This window comes from Anser cygnoides, chromosome 1, assembly GCF_040182565.1.
Source record: "Anser cygnoides isolate HZ-2024a breed goose chromosome 1, Taihu_goose_T2T_genome, whole genome shotgun sequence".
NCBI lineage: Eukaryota > Metazoa > Chordata > Aves > Anseriformes > Anatidae > Anser > Anser cygnoides.
In genome coordinates, this window is record NC_089873.1 from 103,047,655 (window position 1) to 103,067,335 (window position 19,681).

The following is a 19,681-nucleotide window of genomic DNA, read 5'->3' on the forward strand; positions in this document are numbered from 1 at the left end:
TCCTTCTGGAACACCAAGCCCCTGGCTTACCCAGTCTAAATATTCTACGTGCTGAATGACAGCATCAGCCTCATAATTGATGGTTCTGTCTCATGTCTCTTTATGAATTTAGTAAGTTTTTAATTCAGTTGTTACCAAACTTCACAAGTAGCCCATACTGGATCCAGCTAGCAAGAAGCAGGATTCTGCCTGAGAGTTCAAAAGTACCTCTGGGAGGCATTATCTTAAAAAATTATGCAAAATTCTCCTTATACAGAAGTTTCATTTCTGCACAGAGGTACAGCTCTCCAAATGGAAGATACTGCACAGATTAATTAATCAAACAAAAATTCTTTATTTTGACACCTCAAGGCAGTAAAATACAAGTATACAGAAAGTATATACGAAAGTGGCAGTGATAATGCAAGTTGATGCAATCCTACAGAAATCTAAGCTTTCAGAGTGGACTGCTTTGTCAATTTACGTATCTGTAAAATATTGCACCATTTCATAGAGGGAGCACTGAGGAAGGAAGTGTTTCTACTCCAGGGAGGTACAGCTGCAGGGCCCTATAGTGGTATCTTCAGACTAAGGCAACAATTGGCAGGTATGATTCTTCTTCTGTTTATCACGTTGTGTGTAAGGTAAGTGCAAGATTCATATTAATGCTGCACCTTTGTCAGCTGGAGAAAACACAGCCTTTGTTTTCCTGTGCAGAACAACAAAAAAGCACATGCCTAATTTTCCCGCCTCCCTCCACATCTCTTTGTGCTTTCTATTCATAATTCTATCCTGAAAGAAAGATCAAAACAAAACAAACAACAAAAAAAACCACACTCATAAAGAATACACCAGGAACTATGCTAACTTACTGCTGCAGAATGAAGACAGGGACTCAAGTATACAGACTGTAGCCTGTACATAACCCAGTATATCAGAATTTAAGCTACTGCAGAAAATGTTAATGCCCATTTCCCACCATTACATCACACAGGAGTAACTGCAACTGGATATAGGCAAGAGGCAAATTACAGTGTGAAGAGACTGAATAGGAAAGTTCCAGACAAAGTGTTGGATTATAGCACGTTTCTGATTGACCAGTTGAAATGACACTTTGCAAACAATATGAGCTAAATGAATAGCTTTAAAATGATCATGGCTGAAAACTCAATTTATCAGGGTAATAATGTGAAACTCTACTCTTTTAAATGAAAAGGAAACAGACTGCAGTGACCAATAATCTAAGCAACATGCTTAGACTGTAAAGAGCTGCCTTAAATATTTTCATTAAAAGAGATCCCTTTCCACAAGGCTGTAGGATTTCAGGGATTCAGTTATACAGTGCAATTTATAGACTCCTGAGAAGTTGGTGAAGTGTCTGAATGCTATGCCTGTTGTGGCATATAGGTACTATAGCAAACAAAATCATCAAAAGTAATACTCTATACAGTTGTTTCCACTTGGACTAAGGTGAGCTAATCTAGAATTTCTGGATTCAAAATTATTTCTGGGGCATTTTAATGAGACTCATTCATCTGTATGAGAAATACTGGATTTCCATTTGTTTTTCTAATAACCCAGGATGTCTTGTGTAACTCTTCTCGAGTTCTCTTGATAACTCGACTACAGAAAAAATGCACAAAAACAGACAAAGTGATCAAGATGGTAGTAGTGGTAAATGTCAAGTACTGAAAACAGTAACACTCCGTTTTAGAGAGGAGAAAGACTCTCCTTCACTACAGAGTTCTTCCCTAATGTACACAGAACCTGACTGTCATGCATGAAGAACCAGGCAGAAAGTATTTAAAAAATAAAAATAAAAGCATAAGATAAGTAGCATTTTATGAAACTTTTCCCTTTCAAAAATACTTATCTTTTCCAAAATTGGTATGAATAGTCTGTTTCCCTTTTTGCATTCACATTTCTAACAAATGTCCTTATGTCGCATTCCAAAGGATGTTCCCACATTTTCCTAGTTGCAGCGCTGATCTGTTTTCATCAACGTCCATACATAAGGAATAAATCAGAATATTAGAATTTTAAAACCTGAACTGAATCAGATTACAAAGAGTTGCCAAATTATCTTAGAAAAAGACATCAAGAATTGGTCTGGCCAAACATAAAGATGCGTTCCTTGCTTGGGCATCTGATGCCACAGCCCATAAGAATAGAAACGTAGACATCCATACTCAGAGTTCAATTTTGGCAGTATCTCTCTTCCAATGGAGCTGGCAGGGTTATTTTCCTGGCAGATAACCAGGAAATAGGTAAAGGTCCCGACAGAGTGTACTACAATATTCTGACATTTCCTTGCAGCGGTGGAATTCTGTGCCTGGGGCATAACCTTCTCGTTGCTTGATTTGTCTATTCACCTAAACATAAGATTAAAAAAAAAAAAAAGACTGTAAGGATTAAGAAAACGGAAGTAAGGAAAGTCATTGCTTTCCTTACTCACAAATTATTCTGTTTATCTTATTAATTAGTTGCTGGTATGCTGCTTTTCTAAACTACAGGAAGGATAAAGAACTGGGGTGCAGTTCCACAGTAGCTCAAGTTACTGTGGTCACACTGCAGTCTTCACTCTCTGTCCTCCCATTTTCTTAATCTTTCCCTTATGTAAGTACAAATGTTTGCTGCTATGTACCGAGACAGTTCAGGCAATGAAATCCACCTGAAAAAATTACTATTTCTATATAAGAAAAGTGGTGCTTGGCAAGTCAGATTAATTCTCCTCCTAAATTCATCATGTGGTCACACAAGCGTAATGGGAAGAGTCAAACACTGCATTTTTTACTTTGATTAAACTGATGTGGAATTGTATATAAATATATATTTAAATGGGAAAGGGAGTAATAATTTTGCTATGAATGGAGCAACAACACTTACTTAAAGAGTATATTAATCCTAGCAAGCTGAAGCAACAGAAGGTTCTTCAGAAACCAGGTAAATGGGGGAAAGGAAAGGCATTACATCGCACCTTCACCAACATGTCAGCCACATGAGTGTCGCGGGAGTCCTCTGCAAACACAGAGGTGAGTGCTTCAATATACCAGGATCCACGTTTGGTGTTTCGCATGGCCGCAGTGCCTGAGAAGAAAGAGTGTATACATTGAAGTTCCTGTGGAAGACAGACACATATAAACTTAAGCCCTAAGGATTAGTGCCTCTCCCCAGTACCTTTCAGACATGCATATCCACAGATCATATCTGAGCATGTAGGCAGACGCAGCTTGACATTTTCTTCCTTGTTTGCATCACTTTCCTCACAGCCTGGGGAATCTGACCGTTCTTTCCCATCTCTTTGATCCACTCCCCGGTCTGTCTCATCTGGGGGGGGGAAAGGAGGGGGAAGGGGGTGAGGGACAACAAATAAGAGGGAAAAAATAAATTACAAGAAAAGAAGAAATTATCTTGAATTACTGGACGTAGTTTTCCTTACTTTTGGGCCCCTGTCAGCAATGCCACAACTGATGTCAAACTGAAAGCTTCTGTGTGAACAGTTAGCTTTTTCAGCTGTTTTAAAAACTCATCTGAAAGTTCTCCTGCACAAACTAATACAAACACCAACAAGTGCTGAACCTGCTCAATATAATGCGACTGGTAGTCTGCATGGCAATTGATTTTTTTCCTTCTTTCCCATGCAGATTAATGTAGATAATTGGCAAAGCAAAGAAATTTCTGAGAGTTCTTCATGATCTGTGGAAGGATTTGATACCTAGCCCTAAAAGCTTCTATTTTCAACTTTTGCCTACGTTAGAAATTCAAAACATGACTAGTCTAGTTTGCGGTGCTTAATACCTATTGCAGAATGCAAACAAGAGCTGTAATGTTAGTTGCTATGGTTTAACTCCAAGAAAACATTAACCAAATATGTCACCTTCAAAATCCTGACTATAATACCATTTGCTTCAATCAAAACCATAATATGTGCAATAGGAAAATGCAAAAATATTTTGACTCCAAACACTAGAGACAGACATCTACAGTACATAGACTTTAAAACCTGGACAACATTTAATGCCCTTTCTAGGATTCATTAGTATGTATTATGACAATTCTAGATAGCCCCAATTGGTTGTTTACATGACACAGATTTTCCATTGTAATCTAGACTAACAATAGTGGCAATAACATTAAGAGTCAAGCTATGTTGCAAGAAAAATAAAGCTACATTTTTACAGGCTTTCTATTTAATTTTTCCCTTTTGTTCTTGTATTATAACACAAAAATCTACTGCTCTACTTACTTCCTAATAGCATGAATCAGATTCTAGATTTAGGAAGCATAAGCATCCACTTCAGAGGCCTTCCTGTTATGATGGTGCTAGGTCTCTGTTGCTATGTTGTACTTAAGAAATGTGTTTGGATTTCTAACCCTTTTATAGGCAGTGGCACTAGTTGCATCTTGTAAGTACACACAGGAGATGGTCAGTTCATAATGCAGCAAGATGGTTCTTCTTTTCCTCCAAAATGAAAACAACAGCGAGAGAAGTCTAATTGTCTTATAGGCTACATATAGTCTATGATTAAGGTTCCCTAGCTCAAAATTTAGTGAGTACTCCATTATGTTCCTTCCTCCTCTCTTTAAGATAGCAATGCATTTTTTTTTCCATTTTTAACTACACTTTTTTTCCTCATGCTTTTTATCACTCTTCTCCAATCCCTTTTTGTTCTGTGATCTTAAAACTTCAGTGGACTGTTCATAGCATATGTTACCTCAGATAAGAAGAAGGTAATTTTATAGCCAAGCTATATTATTCATGCTATCATCATTCCATATTGCAGTGTATCAAATCAAAGATTTTTTCATTAAAAATTCAGAATTAGAAGTCTTCCTTATGCATTTGTCTTCAAACATCAATCCAGTCAACTTACTAATGTAACTAAAAAGTATAAAGCATTAACTATGTCAAGATATTACTTTGCATATTCAAGCTCTAATTTATATCACCAATAACTGCTATCCAAAAAGATCCAATCTGTTTAAATTTCCCTGAAGCTCATAGATTTCACTTTTCCCAATTGATTTCAGTAACTGCCAACTGCACATTTGTCAATATTTATCACAGTTCTTCACTTTGTTGAACCAACTACTATATTAAACACAGATACTAAATAGGTTTAAAGCCTCATTTGATGTAATGGTGAAATCTGACTAGTTATCATTTCTCACTGATTTCTGTCACCATTGTGTTTTGATCCATGACAGTAAGTGGACTACTTCAATTTTTTAGTAGACTCCCTCCAAAGGTCCTTTGGAAATGAAGTAGACCATACCAACTCTTCTTTATCTACATTTTTTCATGTGTCATTGATAGAAGAAAGATAAGGCTTATTACATGTAGTTAGGGGAAAAAATATCCTCTGCATTTCTCATTTTACTTCAACTGCTTTCAGCTAACTTGCAAGGCACAGAGATATTGATTACTAATCTACTACTTGTCCACACTACTTGGACAGCCTTTTAAATACTTTTTGTTTTTTAAAGCAGCATTGGCTAGTCTAACCTTTAAATGCCAGCATCAAAAGGCATACATTTTGTTGACAGCTCAATTGCTTCATAACTAGTATTTCTCTCTGACTATTAATCAAGCTTTACACGAGGTTAAAAAATATATTTAAATAAAATTAAGTTGTTTTTCCCCTTTCAGTTGCTCAAGTCTCAATCCTTTGCCTACTGCAATATCCCAGTTCTGCAGCATTCTGCATAGCAAGCTTCTCACTCTTTCGTAACAAAAATTTTTTTGGGAAGAGGAAGGCCAAACAGGATGTCTTAACATGAACAGATCCATTATAGTAACATTACAGTCAAATAAACCTAATTACCTAATAGGTCAGCAGTCAATTCTGGCTTATTACACTTATTTCCATACTGTTAAGAATCTGCATGTTCACATTTGTTCAAGAATATTTAAACATTCAATAACATAAGGAACAGAACTGCATTAAATTTATAGTGTAAAGATGCACATTACAATATTCCCAAATGCTTAAAGGATCAAATATTTTTGATACTCAAATATACTCAAATATTTTTGATACTTCACCTAGGCTTTATAGTTTTTCCCAAATTAGGATGAAACATGATAATAGGCGAAGGAAACATGCTCTTGCCTAGAGGACAAACTATAAAGCTCAGCTTAAAATGGAAAAAAAAAAAACAAAAACCAGAGAAAATTAAAAACAAAAAACAAAACAAGAAGTGGAAAAAGCATACATGTTAGAAAAGAGAACTTTTCTATCATAAGAGAAAAAAACAAAGCTTTCTAAGACCGAACTTCTCTTTGGAGTATTCGTGGTTTCACAGCTATCTTTTTAAGTCCACCTTAGGGAAAAATTTGGCCATTATCAGATCTGAAAAGTAGTTTGTTTTAGACATATGTTTAGTTACAACAGGAGGAAAAATGAATAGCAAAATTAAGAAAAAACAATAGGAACATAAAGAGTGGAAAAAGAACAAATCTGAGAATTAAGAGAACAATTTTATAATCACAATAGTACGTGAAAAAAAGATTGAAAGCAGGAGATTTGTAAAAGAAAAAGAAAACAAAAAAACAAGTAACAGCTAACTTTGATAGCTCATGAGACAACAAAACAAGAGACAACATATCCAGGATCAAGTGAAAGACAGGTATTCAGACAAGACTCCAGTGCTAGTGTACCACTCCATGCTGTGCTGTAATTTGATGCACCGTAAGCCCCACTCCCCCTATTGCAGATATAGCAAGAGAAAGTTTCAATATATGAGTGGGCTATGATAGAGCTTTACATCTGAGGTGCTCTGGGGTCTGCAAGTCAATGCACACACCTCATGCAGAGCAAAAGACACTTACAGAGCAACAGATGCAGTGGCAGCAGCAGGGCAGAGGGAGGTGAATATGGATCCCACTTACACCTGAGAGAAGCAAAGAGGAGAGTTGACAGCAAGTTGAATGTGAGGGTGTGTATGTGTGTAAAATGAGCCTTAATAGCATGCCAAATCATGGCTTCCAGTATTTGGGCACTCACCTCCCCGGCAGGCTTGAATAAAGAACATTTTGGGCTTATTCTGGAGATTTGGGCAGTTTGCATTATCAAAGAGCCGGAAAGCTTCCTGCAACTGAGAGAAGGAAAAAAGCTAAGTATTCTTTATTGCAGCCTTCTGTGAGCCAAACTCAGTGTCACCTTGTTTCCCTATATTTTAGTTATTACCTCACTACTCTTGATATTTTATCCTTTATCTACTAACTCTGTGACAAACATCCACCGCACCCTAAGTTCCTATTAGTCTGAGATCATGCACTCTACCTAGTACATGTAACAGGAAGAGAGAATAGGGTAACAACTTTCTTATCTGGCATATATCTATGTCATTCCTTATCTTACAGACTTCTCATAGCTCTCTCTGCCATTTTCTTCCCACAAGCTCTTATTTTTGCTATTTTAAAAATGTAAATCCTCAGCCTCCCCATCAATTCACTTTCCTTTTTTTTTTCTCCTTTCATTTTTACTTTCCAAGATGTAACCTACAACATACCAGGACAAAGTAATATACCTGTAGCAGTTTGCCATCAATGCCATAAACTCCACCCTCTACACCATGGGAAAGTAAAGCTACTACACAGGAATCCACGTCCCGGTGATCAGGCAGCTTAGAGAATCTCTCCAACGCACTCTGCATTTCCTGGAAGAGAGAAAAAATGCTTAATCCTTCCCAGAATTACATAGGGAAAATGGGTTAATGTGAAGGGAAAAATAAAAATGGCCCTCCAGTTACAGAATAAACTACATACATCAGATTTACAGGACAAAAAAACATCTGTTCCATAACAAATAGCAAAATGTTCTTTTGCTTTTGTGTATCATTCAGTCCTAGGTATAACATTGTTTATTAGGAATAACTTAGGACTTCTACTTTTCCATACTGTCCAACAGGGGGACACAGCAACTATCAGAGTTGGTATATGTGGATTTAACATAGGAGAAAGCAACTGATACTTTACACTGATACTTTACAGAGGTTTTGTACTGACACTGGAGTCTGGCTGGGATACTGGACCATCTTAACGGATACATATTCTGGTACTTTAGACATTCAAATATGATCAAAACACATCAACTATTTAAGGCAGAAAACTTCAGGAAATATGATAACTTGGCAGGTATGGAAGACTTAAAATGTTGTAAAAGCTGCCTTCTTGAATAAAACACTCTTTAACAGGTTCTGTAATGCTTAAATATTTGCAAACCATAACTTTTAGGATAGCAGAACACTGGAAAGGGCTACCTAGAGTAATCTGGAGCCTGTTCATTCTCAGTATTAACACACATGCCAGGTGTGGTCTAGATATTCTTGCACCTCTCACTATAAGGGCAGTACTTCTTGTGGTCCTTTGTGATCCTACTTTATATGGTAACTCCTTTGCCTTCCAAGCTTCTTATTTTTGGTATGCTAGCAGAAATCATCCCATTTAGCCTCCTTTTCTATTCAGAAGTGACTACTCATGTCTTCCTGATCAAGCTTAGCTAAACCAAAGCAGACCTCTTAAGATGCTCATGTAACAGCTACAAACTCAGCCATACTGTTTGTAAAGTACTAGGATCCCGCTTACCTCTGCACTTTGATCATGAAAGACAGTCACTTGATACCCAAGATGCTTGAAAAGCAGCTCCAGGGAAGTACAGTCCACATCTCCACCTGAGCGATACTCCAAGTCCTTCTCACTATTGAAATGGACATTACTGAGAATAAGTGCTAAGCCTCGGGGCTCCGATACCAGTTTATATGCCTGAGAAGAAGATTTAAAATTGGTAAATTTAGACTATACAAGGAAATAATAGAGTCTCAGAGCAGAACACTAAACCCTATGTCCTAGGTTGATTATTAATAATATGCAGGATTTCTACTTTGAGACGGCACGGTAGAGGTCAAAAAAGTGTGGTTTAACATAACGAATGTTTATATTGCAAAGGGTTTCAAAGGCAACTATTTCTGTAAGTCTCCACAACTGATGATCTTACAAAACTATTAATAAGATGTTGTAATACCTTGCCTTATTTCTTATTTTAAAAGGAATACAGCTTACACATTTCATACTGTGAATTAACTAATTCTTGCTAACGTTTTTCGTTTTTCTCCTCCTTTCACACACACACTAGTATGACCAAACGTATTTTCATCATACCCATTGAAGGCCTAGCATAACATTAGGAAAGACTGAGCTAACAGTTCTTAATTTTGGTTGGGACCAAGTAGAGATACAAAATACCATGTGAGCGCAACGGTAGCAGAAAGGGACAATGAGTGACCAGTTCTCAAAGTTAAGAAGATGTCAAAAAATGTTAATAGGGAAAAATGCTAATTTAGGAAAGGTGTCTTTGAAACAAGCTTGCCTCTCCCACTCTAACAACGAACCAATAGTAAATAGTAATAGCAAATCCCTGTAAACCAGAAGTAAATTTAATACTGAAGGACCTAAATCGGAAGTAAATTTTAATACTGAAGGATCATATCAAATAGGGTGTAAACAGACACAGATATAAAAAGAGGTGAGTTAGGCTCACACTGATGTTGCCCAATTGTAACTTTCTGTTGGGGAAACCTAAACAAAGCAAAACAAAACCTGCTTTGCCTTGTAACAACATAGAGCCTTTAACAGAAATGTTAAGCATTAGCATGTAGTGTAACCCTAGTAAAGCGTCTGCCCTATTATATGAAATGCTTAGTTTTCCTTAAGCCTACACCATCACCACAACCTATGCTTTACGAACAGAACAAACAAGAAAATAATTACGACTATCTGCATAACTTCTGCAGCTACAGAAAAGGATTAGAAATTCAGGTTGTTCTACCCAGGACTGCACAGAACTCTGATCTAATTTTTGTGCCTAAGGAGACATTTCCCGATACAGTCAGCAATTAAAACAGCCAAGATTGTGACAATGTGCTGAAAAACAGTTCTAATATTGTACAGCCATTTGCAGAGTATGTCAGCACACAGAACATAGAAGGTAGATGGGGATGCAGACAAATAAATATGAGGCAGTAATATACACAGCTTACACAGAGCAACAGAACAGAAGGCATTCCACGAAGTTCTTCATAAACAAAACCCAGAGACAGAGATTTGTACAGAATTACACAACTTCTCAGAATTTCTTGTCACTTTTAAATGAGAACTACATCAAATCAAACGTGATTGGTAAGAGCTCTCAGTTACAGCAAGAGCATAACACTAAACTACATCCCAATGAAGTACATGTTTCAACTCAGTTGTAAGTAGTACATGTTCAGTTGATATATTCAAATACCTCACATTTTAAAGAGATTTTCTCTGTCAACTACTTACCAAGTGCTGGTGATCATGATAGAATTCTGGAGTGCAGTGCTTCACTGGAGGAATTGGTGGACCATCTCCATTATCCAAAGAATGTTCCACTGGTTCTATGCAAAACAAAAATACCAGTAACAACAACAAAAAAATACTAACTGAAAAGTCTCTGCATAAGGTAGTAATTTGCATATTAATAAGTACATATTTATGGATGTCTAAAGGTACATTCCTGTATTATTCTATTCATACATCTAAAAATTTTGTTTGATCAGGGACTGTACACACATGATGAAAAATGGCAGAAAAAAAAACAAACATACTGGTATGGTATACCTATTTATTATATTTTTTATTGGCAACAACCTTTAATATTCTGTGTCATTTGTGGGTTAACCTAAGGCCTATCAAGTTTAGTTCCAGAGAGTGTGAAAACAGAATTTATATCTAAAATTAGAGCAGCGTGCTTTTCTGTCATTTTGTTCAGTATCTCATCCATTTCCCAGTAAGGCTGATGAACTATTACTAGAAATATTAAAATAGAAAAGTGTTCTTCCTTCCATAAAAGATTCCCATTCTCACTGGACACAATTCTCTTTCACATTTTATGCTGAATAGGTACATTAGTGATCAAACTAGACATTTCTAACTTCCATAAAGTGCAATGCTCTTTCGCCTTTGAACAACCCTTTACCTCTGGTCAGCAGCAGATAAAAGGAATGAGAGTTAACTAGTTGCCATTTATAGACATTCTTTCCCCTGTCCAGAAGAGACTGAGCTAATAACATTCATGGTCTCTTGAAATCCTTTTTTAAGCATTTTGAGACATGGTTCTCCCAGCTGGAGGACCATATACTTGTACTGAGTTTATGTGGAAAGGTTTTTGTAGTGGGTGGCTGCAGGGATGGCCTCTGTGAGGAGAGTCCAGAAGCTGCCCCATGTTAGATAAAAGCCAGCTCTAGCTGGCTTCAAAAGGAACCCTCTGCTGGCCAGAGCTGAGCCAATAAGCCACGCTGTTTGCACCTCTGTGAGAGCAGATTTAAGAAAGTGAAAAAACTGCTGTGCAACAACATCTGGGAGAGTGAGGAGTGAGAAAGAACCCTGCAAACACCAAGGCCAGTGCAGGAGGAGGGCAGGAGGTGCTCCAGAGCAGAAGTTCTGCTGCGGCCTATGAAGAGGCCCCTGGTGGAGCAGGCTGTCCCCTTGCAGCCCATGGGTCCCACATGGAGCAGATCTCCATGCTGCAGCCCGTGGAGGAGCCCCCGGTGGAGCAGGTGGTTGTGGCCTGGAGGAGGCTACAGCCCACGGAGAGCCCCCACAGAAGCAGACTCTAGGCCAGAGCTGTAGCCTGCGGAGAGGAGCCCACGCAGGAGCAGGTGATCTGTCAGGAGTTGTCGCCCGTGGGGAATCCACGTTGGATCAGTTTGTTCCTGATGGATGGACCCCCTTGGTATGGACCCATGTTGGAGCAGTTCTTGAGCTGCCGTTTGAGGGGAGCCTGCGCAGGATCAGTTCAGGAAGGACGGCATCCCATGGAGGGACCCCGTGTGGAGCAGGGGAAGAGAGTGACCGTGAAGGAGTGGTGGAGACAAAGTGTTAGGGACTGACGGCAGCCCCCATTCCCTATTCCCTTGTGCCGCTCAGGGGGAGGACATAGAAGAGGGTGGAGGGGGGAAGGTGTTTTTAGTTGGCTTTTAGTTTCTCACTGCTCTAGCTTGTTAGTAATAGGTAATAAATTATATTAATCTCCCTATCCTGGTTCTGTTTTGCCCATGATGATAATTGTTGAGTGATATATCTTCCTGTCCTTATCTCAACCCTTAAGCCCTTTTCATTGTCTTTTCTCCCCCTTTCCATCTGAGGAGAGGGGGTGAGAGAATGGTTGTGGTGGAGTTCAGCTGCCCAGCTGGGTAAAACCACCACCACAATGCTCTATAAAAAAACTATAACCTTTGTAGCTTTAAAAAAAACAACCCTTGAAAACTAGACACCTGTTCTTTAATATCAGAGAGAGCTCCTAATAACCACCACAGTTAAAGCAGTGGTTAGGGTGCATGAGTACTCTCCAGGTGTTACCAGATATAACATATAAACTAACAAGGAGATCCATTCCAACAACCAGTTCCCTGACATGAGTCAAAAATTCTTGCTAAAGAAAAGTTGATTTGCTGAATTCAATGGGAAGCTACAGCAGTCTGTATCGGGCCCACCTTACTTACATACCACCTTACAATTATTTGTTAAGAAGAATACTGTCAACAATCAGTATCTTTCCACAGCTCTAGTTCACTTATACTCTACTGTAAATTTAAATGAAGAAGAAAACCCTTAAAGATCTAAAATTTTACAACTGACACATTCTACTTAAGCAATGAAATTTCCTGTAAGAATAAAGGAAGCTGACTAGAATTAATTAGGTTCTCTTTCCACTATGCTATTTAAATATAATTTTCCAGCCTATTTCTGCCTCTTATATCTGATCATAATATAGTCAGTTCATTTTCAAGTTTGTATTCTGAGGATGAGCAAAGTGGTGGCAAGCTTATTTGTAAAACTGAAATAGGAGAGTATTAATAAAGTAGAGTCAACCAACCAGATAACCAATGAGCTATTCATGATGTAATGTATGACTCACCAATCCAGCGTGGCTTCTTTGAATTACATGATTCACATGGAGGGAGTGGAAGATTTGATCCATAACAGTGTTCAAGCTACAAGACATCCAATAAATCCATGAAAAGATCAGCAAAAGACATCTATTTTTTTTCTTTACACTACAAAGCTGTAGGTATCACTGAACAAAGATAAAGGTATTTACACACATATACGACTTGCTATAATATATTCTATATATATTATATACAATTTAACATAAAACACTATACTGTGGTTTACATCCAAATAAAACAGATCATGACAAGATAGCAGCAGCACTTTCTGTTAATACAAAATTCCTTCCCTTCTTTGCTCATCTCTACTTTTACCCAAATGCCCTTTTGGGACACCTTACTCTTATTTTTGCCAAAACTTGTTTTGTTCAATAACTCCTCTTTTTGGTTGCTTTCAAAATTTCATTGTTTGCCTAGTCTAATAAATTATAAATTTTGATAAGGCAACATCTCTGCTCAGAAATATCTGGTCGTTCTTCCTTAGTATAAAGCACGCTTACTGAGAGTTTCCATCCTTCTCAATGCACTGAGAATACTGAATCTTTATTAAATTCTTCCTTCAGTCTGGTATTAACAACAGCAGATAGTGAAATGGTAAAAATAAAGATAACAAAATTAGGAAAGGGAAGTCCCTCCCTACAGCAGAGAAGACTGTCTTTTAGTAGCTTTCTACTTGGAGAATCTTTGAACACTAAATTAAAAGATTTTAGAGAAAAAAAAATGCAGCTTTTGTGTTCTTGATGACACATCAATAAGAATGTGTTAAACTTAAGAATGTGCAGGAACCTCATGCAATTCAACAAGAAGTGCACAATCCTGCACCTGGGGAGAAACAACCCCATATGCTGGGAGCTGACTGGTTGGAAAGCAGCTTTGAATAAAATGTCTTGGGTTCCTTCATAGAAACCAAGCTGAATATGAGCCAGCAATGTGCCTTTGTGGCAAAGAAGGCTAACAGTATCCTGGGTTGCATTAGGAGCATTGCCAGCAGATTAGATAGAAGGAGGTGACCCTTCCCTTCTACTTAGCTCTGGTGAGGCCACACCTGGAGTACTGTGTCCAGTTCTGGGCTTGCCAGTGCAAGACAGACATGGACATACTGGAGGGAGTCTAACAAAGGGCCACAAAGATGATTAAGGGACTGGAGCATCTCTCATACAAGGAAAGGCTGAGAGTTAGGACTGCTTAGCCTGGAAAACTGAAGACTTAATGGGATCTTATCAATGTGCATAAATATCTGAAAGGAGACAGCCTCTTTTCAGTGGTGTCCAGTAAGGAGAAGAGGCCATGGGTACAAACTGGAACACAAGAGATTCCGTCTGAACATCCCGACACAGATAGGAGACTGAGCACTGGCACAGGTTACCCAGAGATGTTGTGAGGTCTCCCTTCTTAAAGATATTCAAAACCTGTCTGGACATGGTCCCGGTCAACCTGTTGTAAGTATCCCTGCTGGAGCAGGGGGGGGATTGAACCAGATGACTTCCAGAGGTTGCTGCCAACCGCAACCATTCTCTGCTTCTGTGTGAAAATTATCTTCATCTCAAATTCTTTTCACTATCTTTTTATTCTAAGGCTACTGCAAGTTTCAATTTGCAACTAAATCCCATCCTTTCCACTAAAAGCATTTTTTTCTAAACATTTGAAAAAAATGCCTGTATGCCCAAACCCAACCCCAAATGCAGCCCATCCATTTTATTTTTTAAAACTGATATACCCGTGCAATCCCATTGCTTAGGTTGGATTCTGTCTTCAAGATTATTTCCTCCAGATGCTGCTGTTTGGTTTCTCGTAGAGCTTCACAGAAGGCTGAGAAGGCATAAGGGCCTCTCTTGGGCAACAAATTGAGGAATTCCACATTTTGGCTGAAGCTCCCAGACTTGGCCTAGATCCAGAGAAGAAACAAAACCAACACTCAAAGTAACACGCCAACACAATTCATTTTCATTTCAGTTAAGCTTCAGAACAACTCGATCTTTTTCCTTCATGTAAATATCCTGTCACCATGCTTAGCTGTGCTAGATCCTTTCTTACAGCTTTTCCTAGCTGATTTCACTCCCACCCCTCTGTTCCTACTAGCTCAAGGGGGGAGAGTATATGACAATGAAGCAAGCCAACAATTCACACATTTCCTCGTGCAGTAATACATCCTGCTTCCTCTAACCTCTTACTTCCAGTTACTGTCTGAATAGTATCTGCTTATCCTCCTTCAATACACAAAGTCCAGAACCCGTTTTCACTACTGCTCAATGTGTTTATGGTCTCAGGCACTAATACACAAATCCCTTGGAAAGTGTGAATGAAAATATTTATTTCATACAGTCAATTCCAAAAAGACACTATATATGTATAATGTGTTACATTTACACCAATGAAGCAATATATGGTAGTGTATGAGAAAAAGTAACAATCAAAAATTAAATTTACGTTTCTGTAAAACATTCATAGGAAGTTCTAATTTTTAGCATGTTAGCAGGACATCTGCTAACAAATTGTCTAATTTATAAAAGCCTTCCCTGTGTAGAAAACTGAAACATCATATACTAAAATATTGGCTACTGAAAGTAAGTTTTATGGGTTCCATGGAATTGACCTTACATTTTTAAAATTATCACTGTGATCCAAGATCTCTTCATTTTTTAAATGATAAGAAATTACTGGTGAGTTACACTGAACCAAACACTAACACTGCACGAGCAATCATAGGAAAATCAGACAAAACACCTTAAGGCACACGTGTAAATCTTATGCTGCACGACTTTCACACCATTATATTTTCTTTCATGAAATATATTCAGCTTGTTCTTCAAAGTAGTTTGGCTTTTGTCCTGCAGCATTGGAATGATAATGCAAAATCTTTTTGATCTAATGTTACTACTAAAATTTCAAGCTATGTTCATTCATGATTGGCTAATAGCACTTATTTTTGTATCAACAATGTCCCTTGACTTCAGTGTTCTGTCCTTTTCATTATTTAACAAACTTCTTACTAAAATCAAATCTATATTTGCTGGATGGTCACACTCAAAAATTTGTGGTCAATGGCTCAATGACCAACTGGAGATCAGTAATGAGTGGTGTTCCTCAGGGGTCAGTATTGGCACTGGCACTGTTTTAACATCTTTGTTGGTGACAGTGATGGTGGGATCGAGTGCACCCTTAGCAAGTTTGCTGATGACACTAAGCTGTGTGGTACGGTTGACACACTGGAGGGAAGGGACAGGCTTCCAGAGGAAACCTGGACAGGGTTGAGAGCTGGGCCTGTGCAAACCTCATGAAGTTCAACAAGGCCAAACGCAAGGTCATGCAACTGAACTGGGGAAATCCAAAGAACAAATATAGGCTGGGTGGCCAATGGATCAAGAGCAGCCCTGAGGAGAAGGACTTGAGCGTGTTGGGTCCTAAGAAGCTCAACATGAGCTGGCAACGTGCTAAGAAGCTCAACGTGACCTTATAGCAGCCTTTCAGTACTTAAAGGGGGCCTACAAGAAAGCAGGAGAGGGTTTCTTTGTCACAGAGTGTAGTGATAGGACAACTAGTAATGGTCTTCAACTAAAAAAGGGTAGATTTAGATTAGATATTAGGAGGAAATACTTTACTGTGAAGGTGGTGAGGCAATGGAACAGGTTGCCCAGAGAAGCTGTGGATGCCCCATCTGTGGAGATGTTCAAGGCCAGTTTGAATGGGGCTTTGAGCAACCTGCTCTAGTGGAAGGTGTCCCTATCCATGGAAGAGGGGTTGGAATTACATGATCTTAAAGGTTCCTTTCAATCCAAACCATTCCATAACTCTAAATTCCATGCTTCTTATATCTCCCTTAGCTCCTTGGTTTATTTCACTTCCCTTAGATTACAAAAGTTTGTTTGTTTATTTAAGATATTTCCAGAACCAATTTGTTTATTCTTCCCTTTGATTTTAAATCAAAGAAAAATATCACCAGCATATTTTTTTTTTAAAGACAAGATGGTTTAAAACAATTATTTATCCAGATCTTCTTCATTCTATGACCTTTTTTTTTTGGGTGGGGTAAGGAAAATGGAAATTAGATATTGACAAATCCAGGAAAACCTATGCTCTATTGTCAGATACAGTGGCATTTCTCTCCTGCTATTTCCAGGAAGGTGTATGATAGTTAGTGTTATGACACATTTTCAACAACAGTCTGTGTAACAGTTCTCCTAAGACCTTACCACACATTTAAGCCAGAGAGTGTAATACTATTGTTTTTCTTCTAGAGTACTATGAATTTGCAAAAAGGACAAAGTGTTTTTTGGCTCAGAAGATCTTTCCTTTAAATGCCTGTTACTTTTAATTTATCTATTGCACTCTAATGATTAGTATTATCCTGCAAACATTCCTGTCATTTCTATCCTGCCAGTGCAACGCATACTCTGCAGCATTACTGTTTCAGTTGTGAATGTAGTCCTCTTGCCCCTGTCAACTTTATATTTTTGCTGTAATTTCCAGCTTCATATCCTGCAACAGTAGTTCAAGTCACTCTGTTCTCTTGATCAAGCTGCTATTTCTATTCGTATACACCTAAGCTCTCACTTTTGTGTAGAAAGTGCACTGTTTACCTGACTTTTCCATCCTAAAAACTTTCTGCTTACTGATTACCCATTAGTAAGTACCTCTTCATCTTCTTTTACTCATTATATCCAGAAGGGAAGACTCCCTTAATCTTCTTCCTCCCTGTCTTAGTTTAAAACAACTTGACTGCAGCAATATTTTCTAAGAGACTAATTGTATTTGTCATTATCCTGACTTTGAGAGGACTTTTTTTTTTTCCTTCCAGTGACTAACTGCATGTCAGCAACTGAGCATCTCTAGTAACCACCCATACTTTATAAGTTCCTGAGTCACCCTTTGACTTTTAACATCTTCCTATTATTTTTGTCCTCTTTCACTAGGAATAGAAGCTACTTCAGGTAAGACTGCCTGCACCTCCCATGACTTGGCACAAGTATCCCTGACGTGTCACGAAGAATTTCACGTTATCTTTTGGTGCACACCAAGTCAAAATTCATCAAAAAGTTTTTTCCTTATTCCTTGAAAAAACTTTGCCAGTCTCAGGTGCACACCATCTGCACTAGTACCCAGCGAACAGCTCATCATTCTTGTTTTTAGAATCTGTTCTTAAGACAGGACCATCAACCTTACTTGACAAAGAGCCTCTCTGTTGCTTACATGACCCTTAAGATGTACTTGACTTGCACCTTCAGTTGTTACCTTCAGTTTCCTTTCTCTTTGAAGACCTGCATCTCCTTTCTGCAGTCTTCAGTGTATTATTGTATGCTTAGGGCCAATCCCAAAGTATTTCTAATGACTTATTTTCCTCAGTACCCACTGCTCAGCATAAGTAACAAAAGCTTAGGAACAGTATTTGTCATCTTTAGAGTCTTGGGTCATGTAAAATTCTTCATGAAATTTACAAAATCACATGAAATATTTAAACAATGTGAAAGGTGTGCAAGCACCAGAACAAACTTGTTTATAATAGGTTTATTTATTTCCTCCCACAGGATTATTTTGGAAATTGGTAGTATTTCCACCTTTACAAATTAAAAAAAAGAGAAGCACAAAATAACGATAAAGGGCTGGAAGACACCACCGGACTCATGAAGAACAGTCTACTACAACTACATGCCAGCATGCAAACTAATAATTTATTAAATTTCAGTCAAAACCCTTACCACCCAAAGTAACTTACAGTTCTTGTGCATGTTGCAAACAAGCCCTATCTATGTTTGGTGCATGCTCTCCACACATAACCACACAATAAAACACAGGTAGCAGAACGTGAGTTTTGCTTTGCTGCCACTGCCAAGAGCGGCACTGGGCTTAGGCAGAAATAAAGCTGACAGCGCAGCAGAGCGCGAGCCGCGTACCTGTATCATTTCCATCATCTCAGCGGTGATGATGTCCTTCTCTATCATATGCTCCATCAACTCTTTCAAAACCAGCTGCTTTGCCAGCATCACCCGGTTCTTCTTTAGCGCTTCCTGGTGACAGCGCTGCATGCCGCACGCTCCCAGCATCCTAGCGCGAGAGGGGAGACCAAACCCGGACTCTGTAGCAAGGAGCTGCCCTTCACCTTCCCACCTTTCTGCCCAGGAGAGGCCTCCCCGGGCAGGAGCCGCTCCACAACAGGCGGAAGAGGCCTCCAGCACCCGCCCCGACGGGCCCGGGCCCTGCCAGGGAGCTGCGCGCTCCCCCTCCCACCGCCGGTTTCCGAGGCCGCAGAGCGCGCGCGCTCCTCGCGTTCCCGCGCTCCCGCCCTCCCGTCACCGAGCGCGCCGCCGCTCACCGCGCCGCGCCGCGGGCCCAGCGATTCAAACAGCACCCCGCCACGGCGCCTGCGCAGAAGCTCCTTCCCCCCCCCCCCCCGCCGCTCTCCGCGCTTTGCGAAAACTAAACAAAACAAAACAAGACTCGGCCCTCTGCGCGTGCGCGCTCCCGCCCCCCCCGCCGCTCACCGGCACCTGTGCCTCGCTGTGCGCGTGCGCCGGCTTGCCCGCCCTCACGGGTGGGCGCGGGAACGGGTGTGGTGAAAGTGTCCCCTGGGGAAGGGGTTCCCTGAGGCGGAGAGGCTAGAGTGATTGCAAAATCCGGTTAACGGGAAGGGTTCTGCGAGCAGATTAGAATTAACAGGTGTGCTTTCTTTGAAAGCATACCAGTTCTGTGGTAGTTTTTATTTCCTATTTTAGCGCTTTTGTTATTAACG

The 19,681-nt window shown here is 39.4% G+C and overlaps 1 protein-coding gene across 3 annotated transcripts; it reads right to left on the reverse strand.

Annotated features, from left to right (window-relative positions):
* Window positions 1–314: 314 nt before the first annotated feature.
* CASP2 (caspase 2) lies at window positions 315–19,355 on the reverse strand. Of its 3 annotated transcripts, none has more exons than XM_048051587.2 (11): window positions 19,265–19,355; window positions 18,846–18,996; window positions 14,675–14,842; window positions 12,924–12,999; window positions 10,307–10,401; window positions 8,570–8,746; window positions 7,513–7,641; window positions 6,987–7,077; window positions 3,157–3,306; window positions 2,957–3,066; window positions 315–2,351 (listed from the first exon to the last, which is right to left on the reverse strand). In XM_048051587.2, the coding sequence occupies exons 2-11, from the start codon at window positions 18,993–18,995 to the stop codon at window positions 2,217–2,219; spliced, it is 1,281 nt and encodes a 426-aa protein (XP_047907544.1). In that variant the 5' UTR covers window position 18,996; window positions 19,265–19,355; the 3' UTR covers window positions 315–2,216. The 3 variants fall into 3 exon arrangements, 2 of the variants coding, with proteins under 2 accessions (XP_047907544.1, XP_013056265.1); XR_001214254.3 differs by lacking the exon at window positions 19,265–19,355 and adding an exon at window positions 6,812–6,873 and having other exon boundaries at window positions 2,284–2,351; window positions 18,846–19,244; XM_013200811.3 differs by lacking the exon at window positions 19,265–19,355 and having other exon boundaries at window positions 18,846–19,238.
* Between the last annotated feature and the right edge of the window lie 326 nt (window positions 19,356–19,681).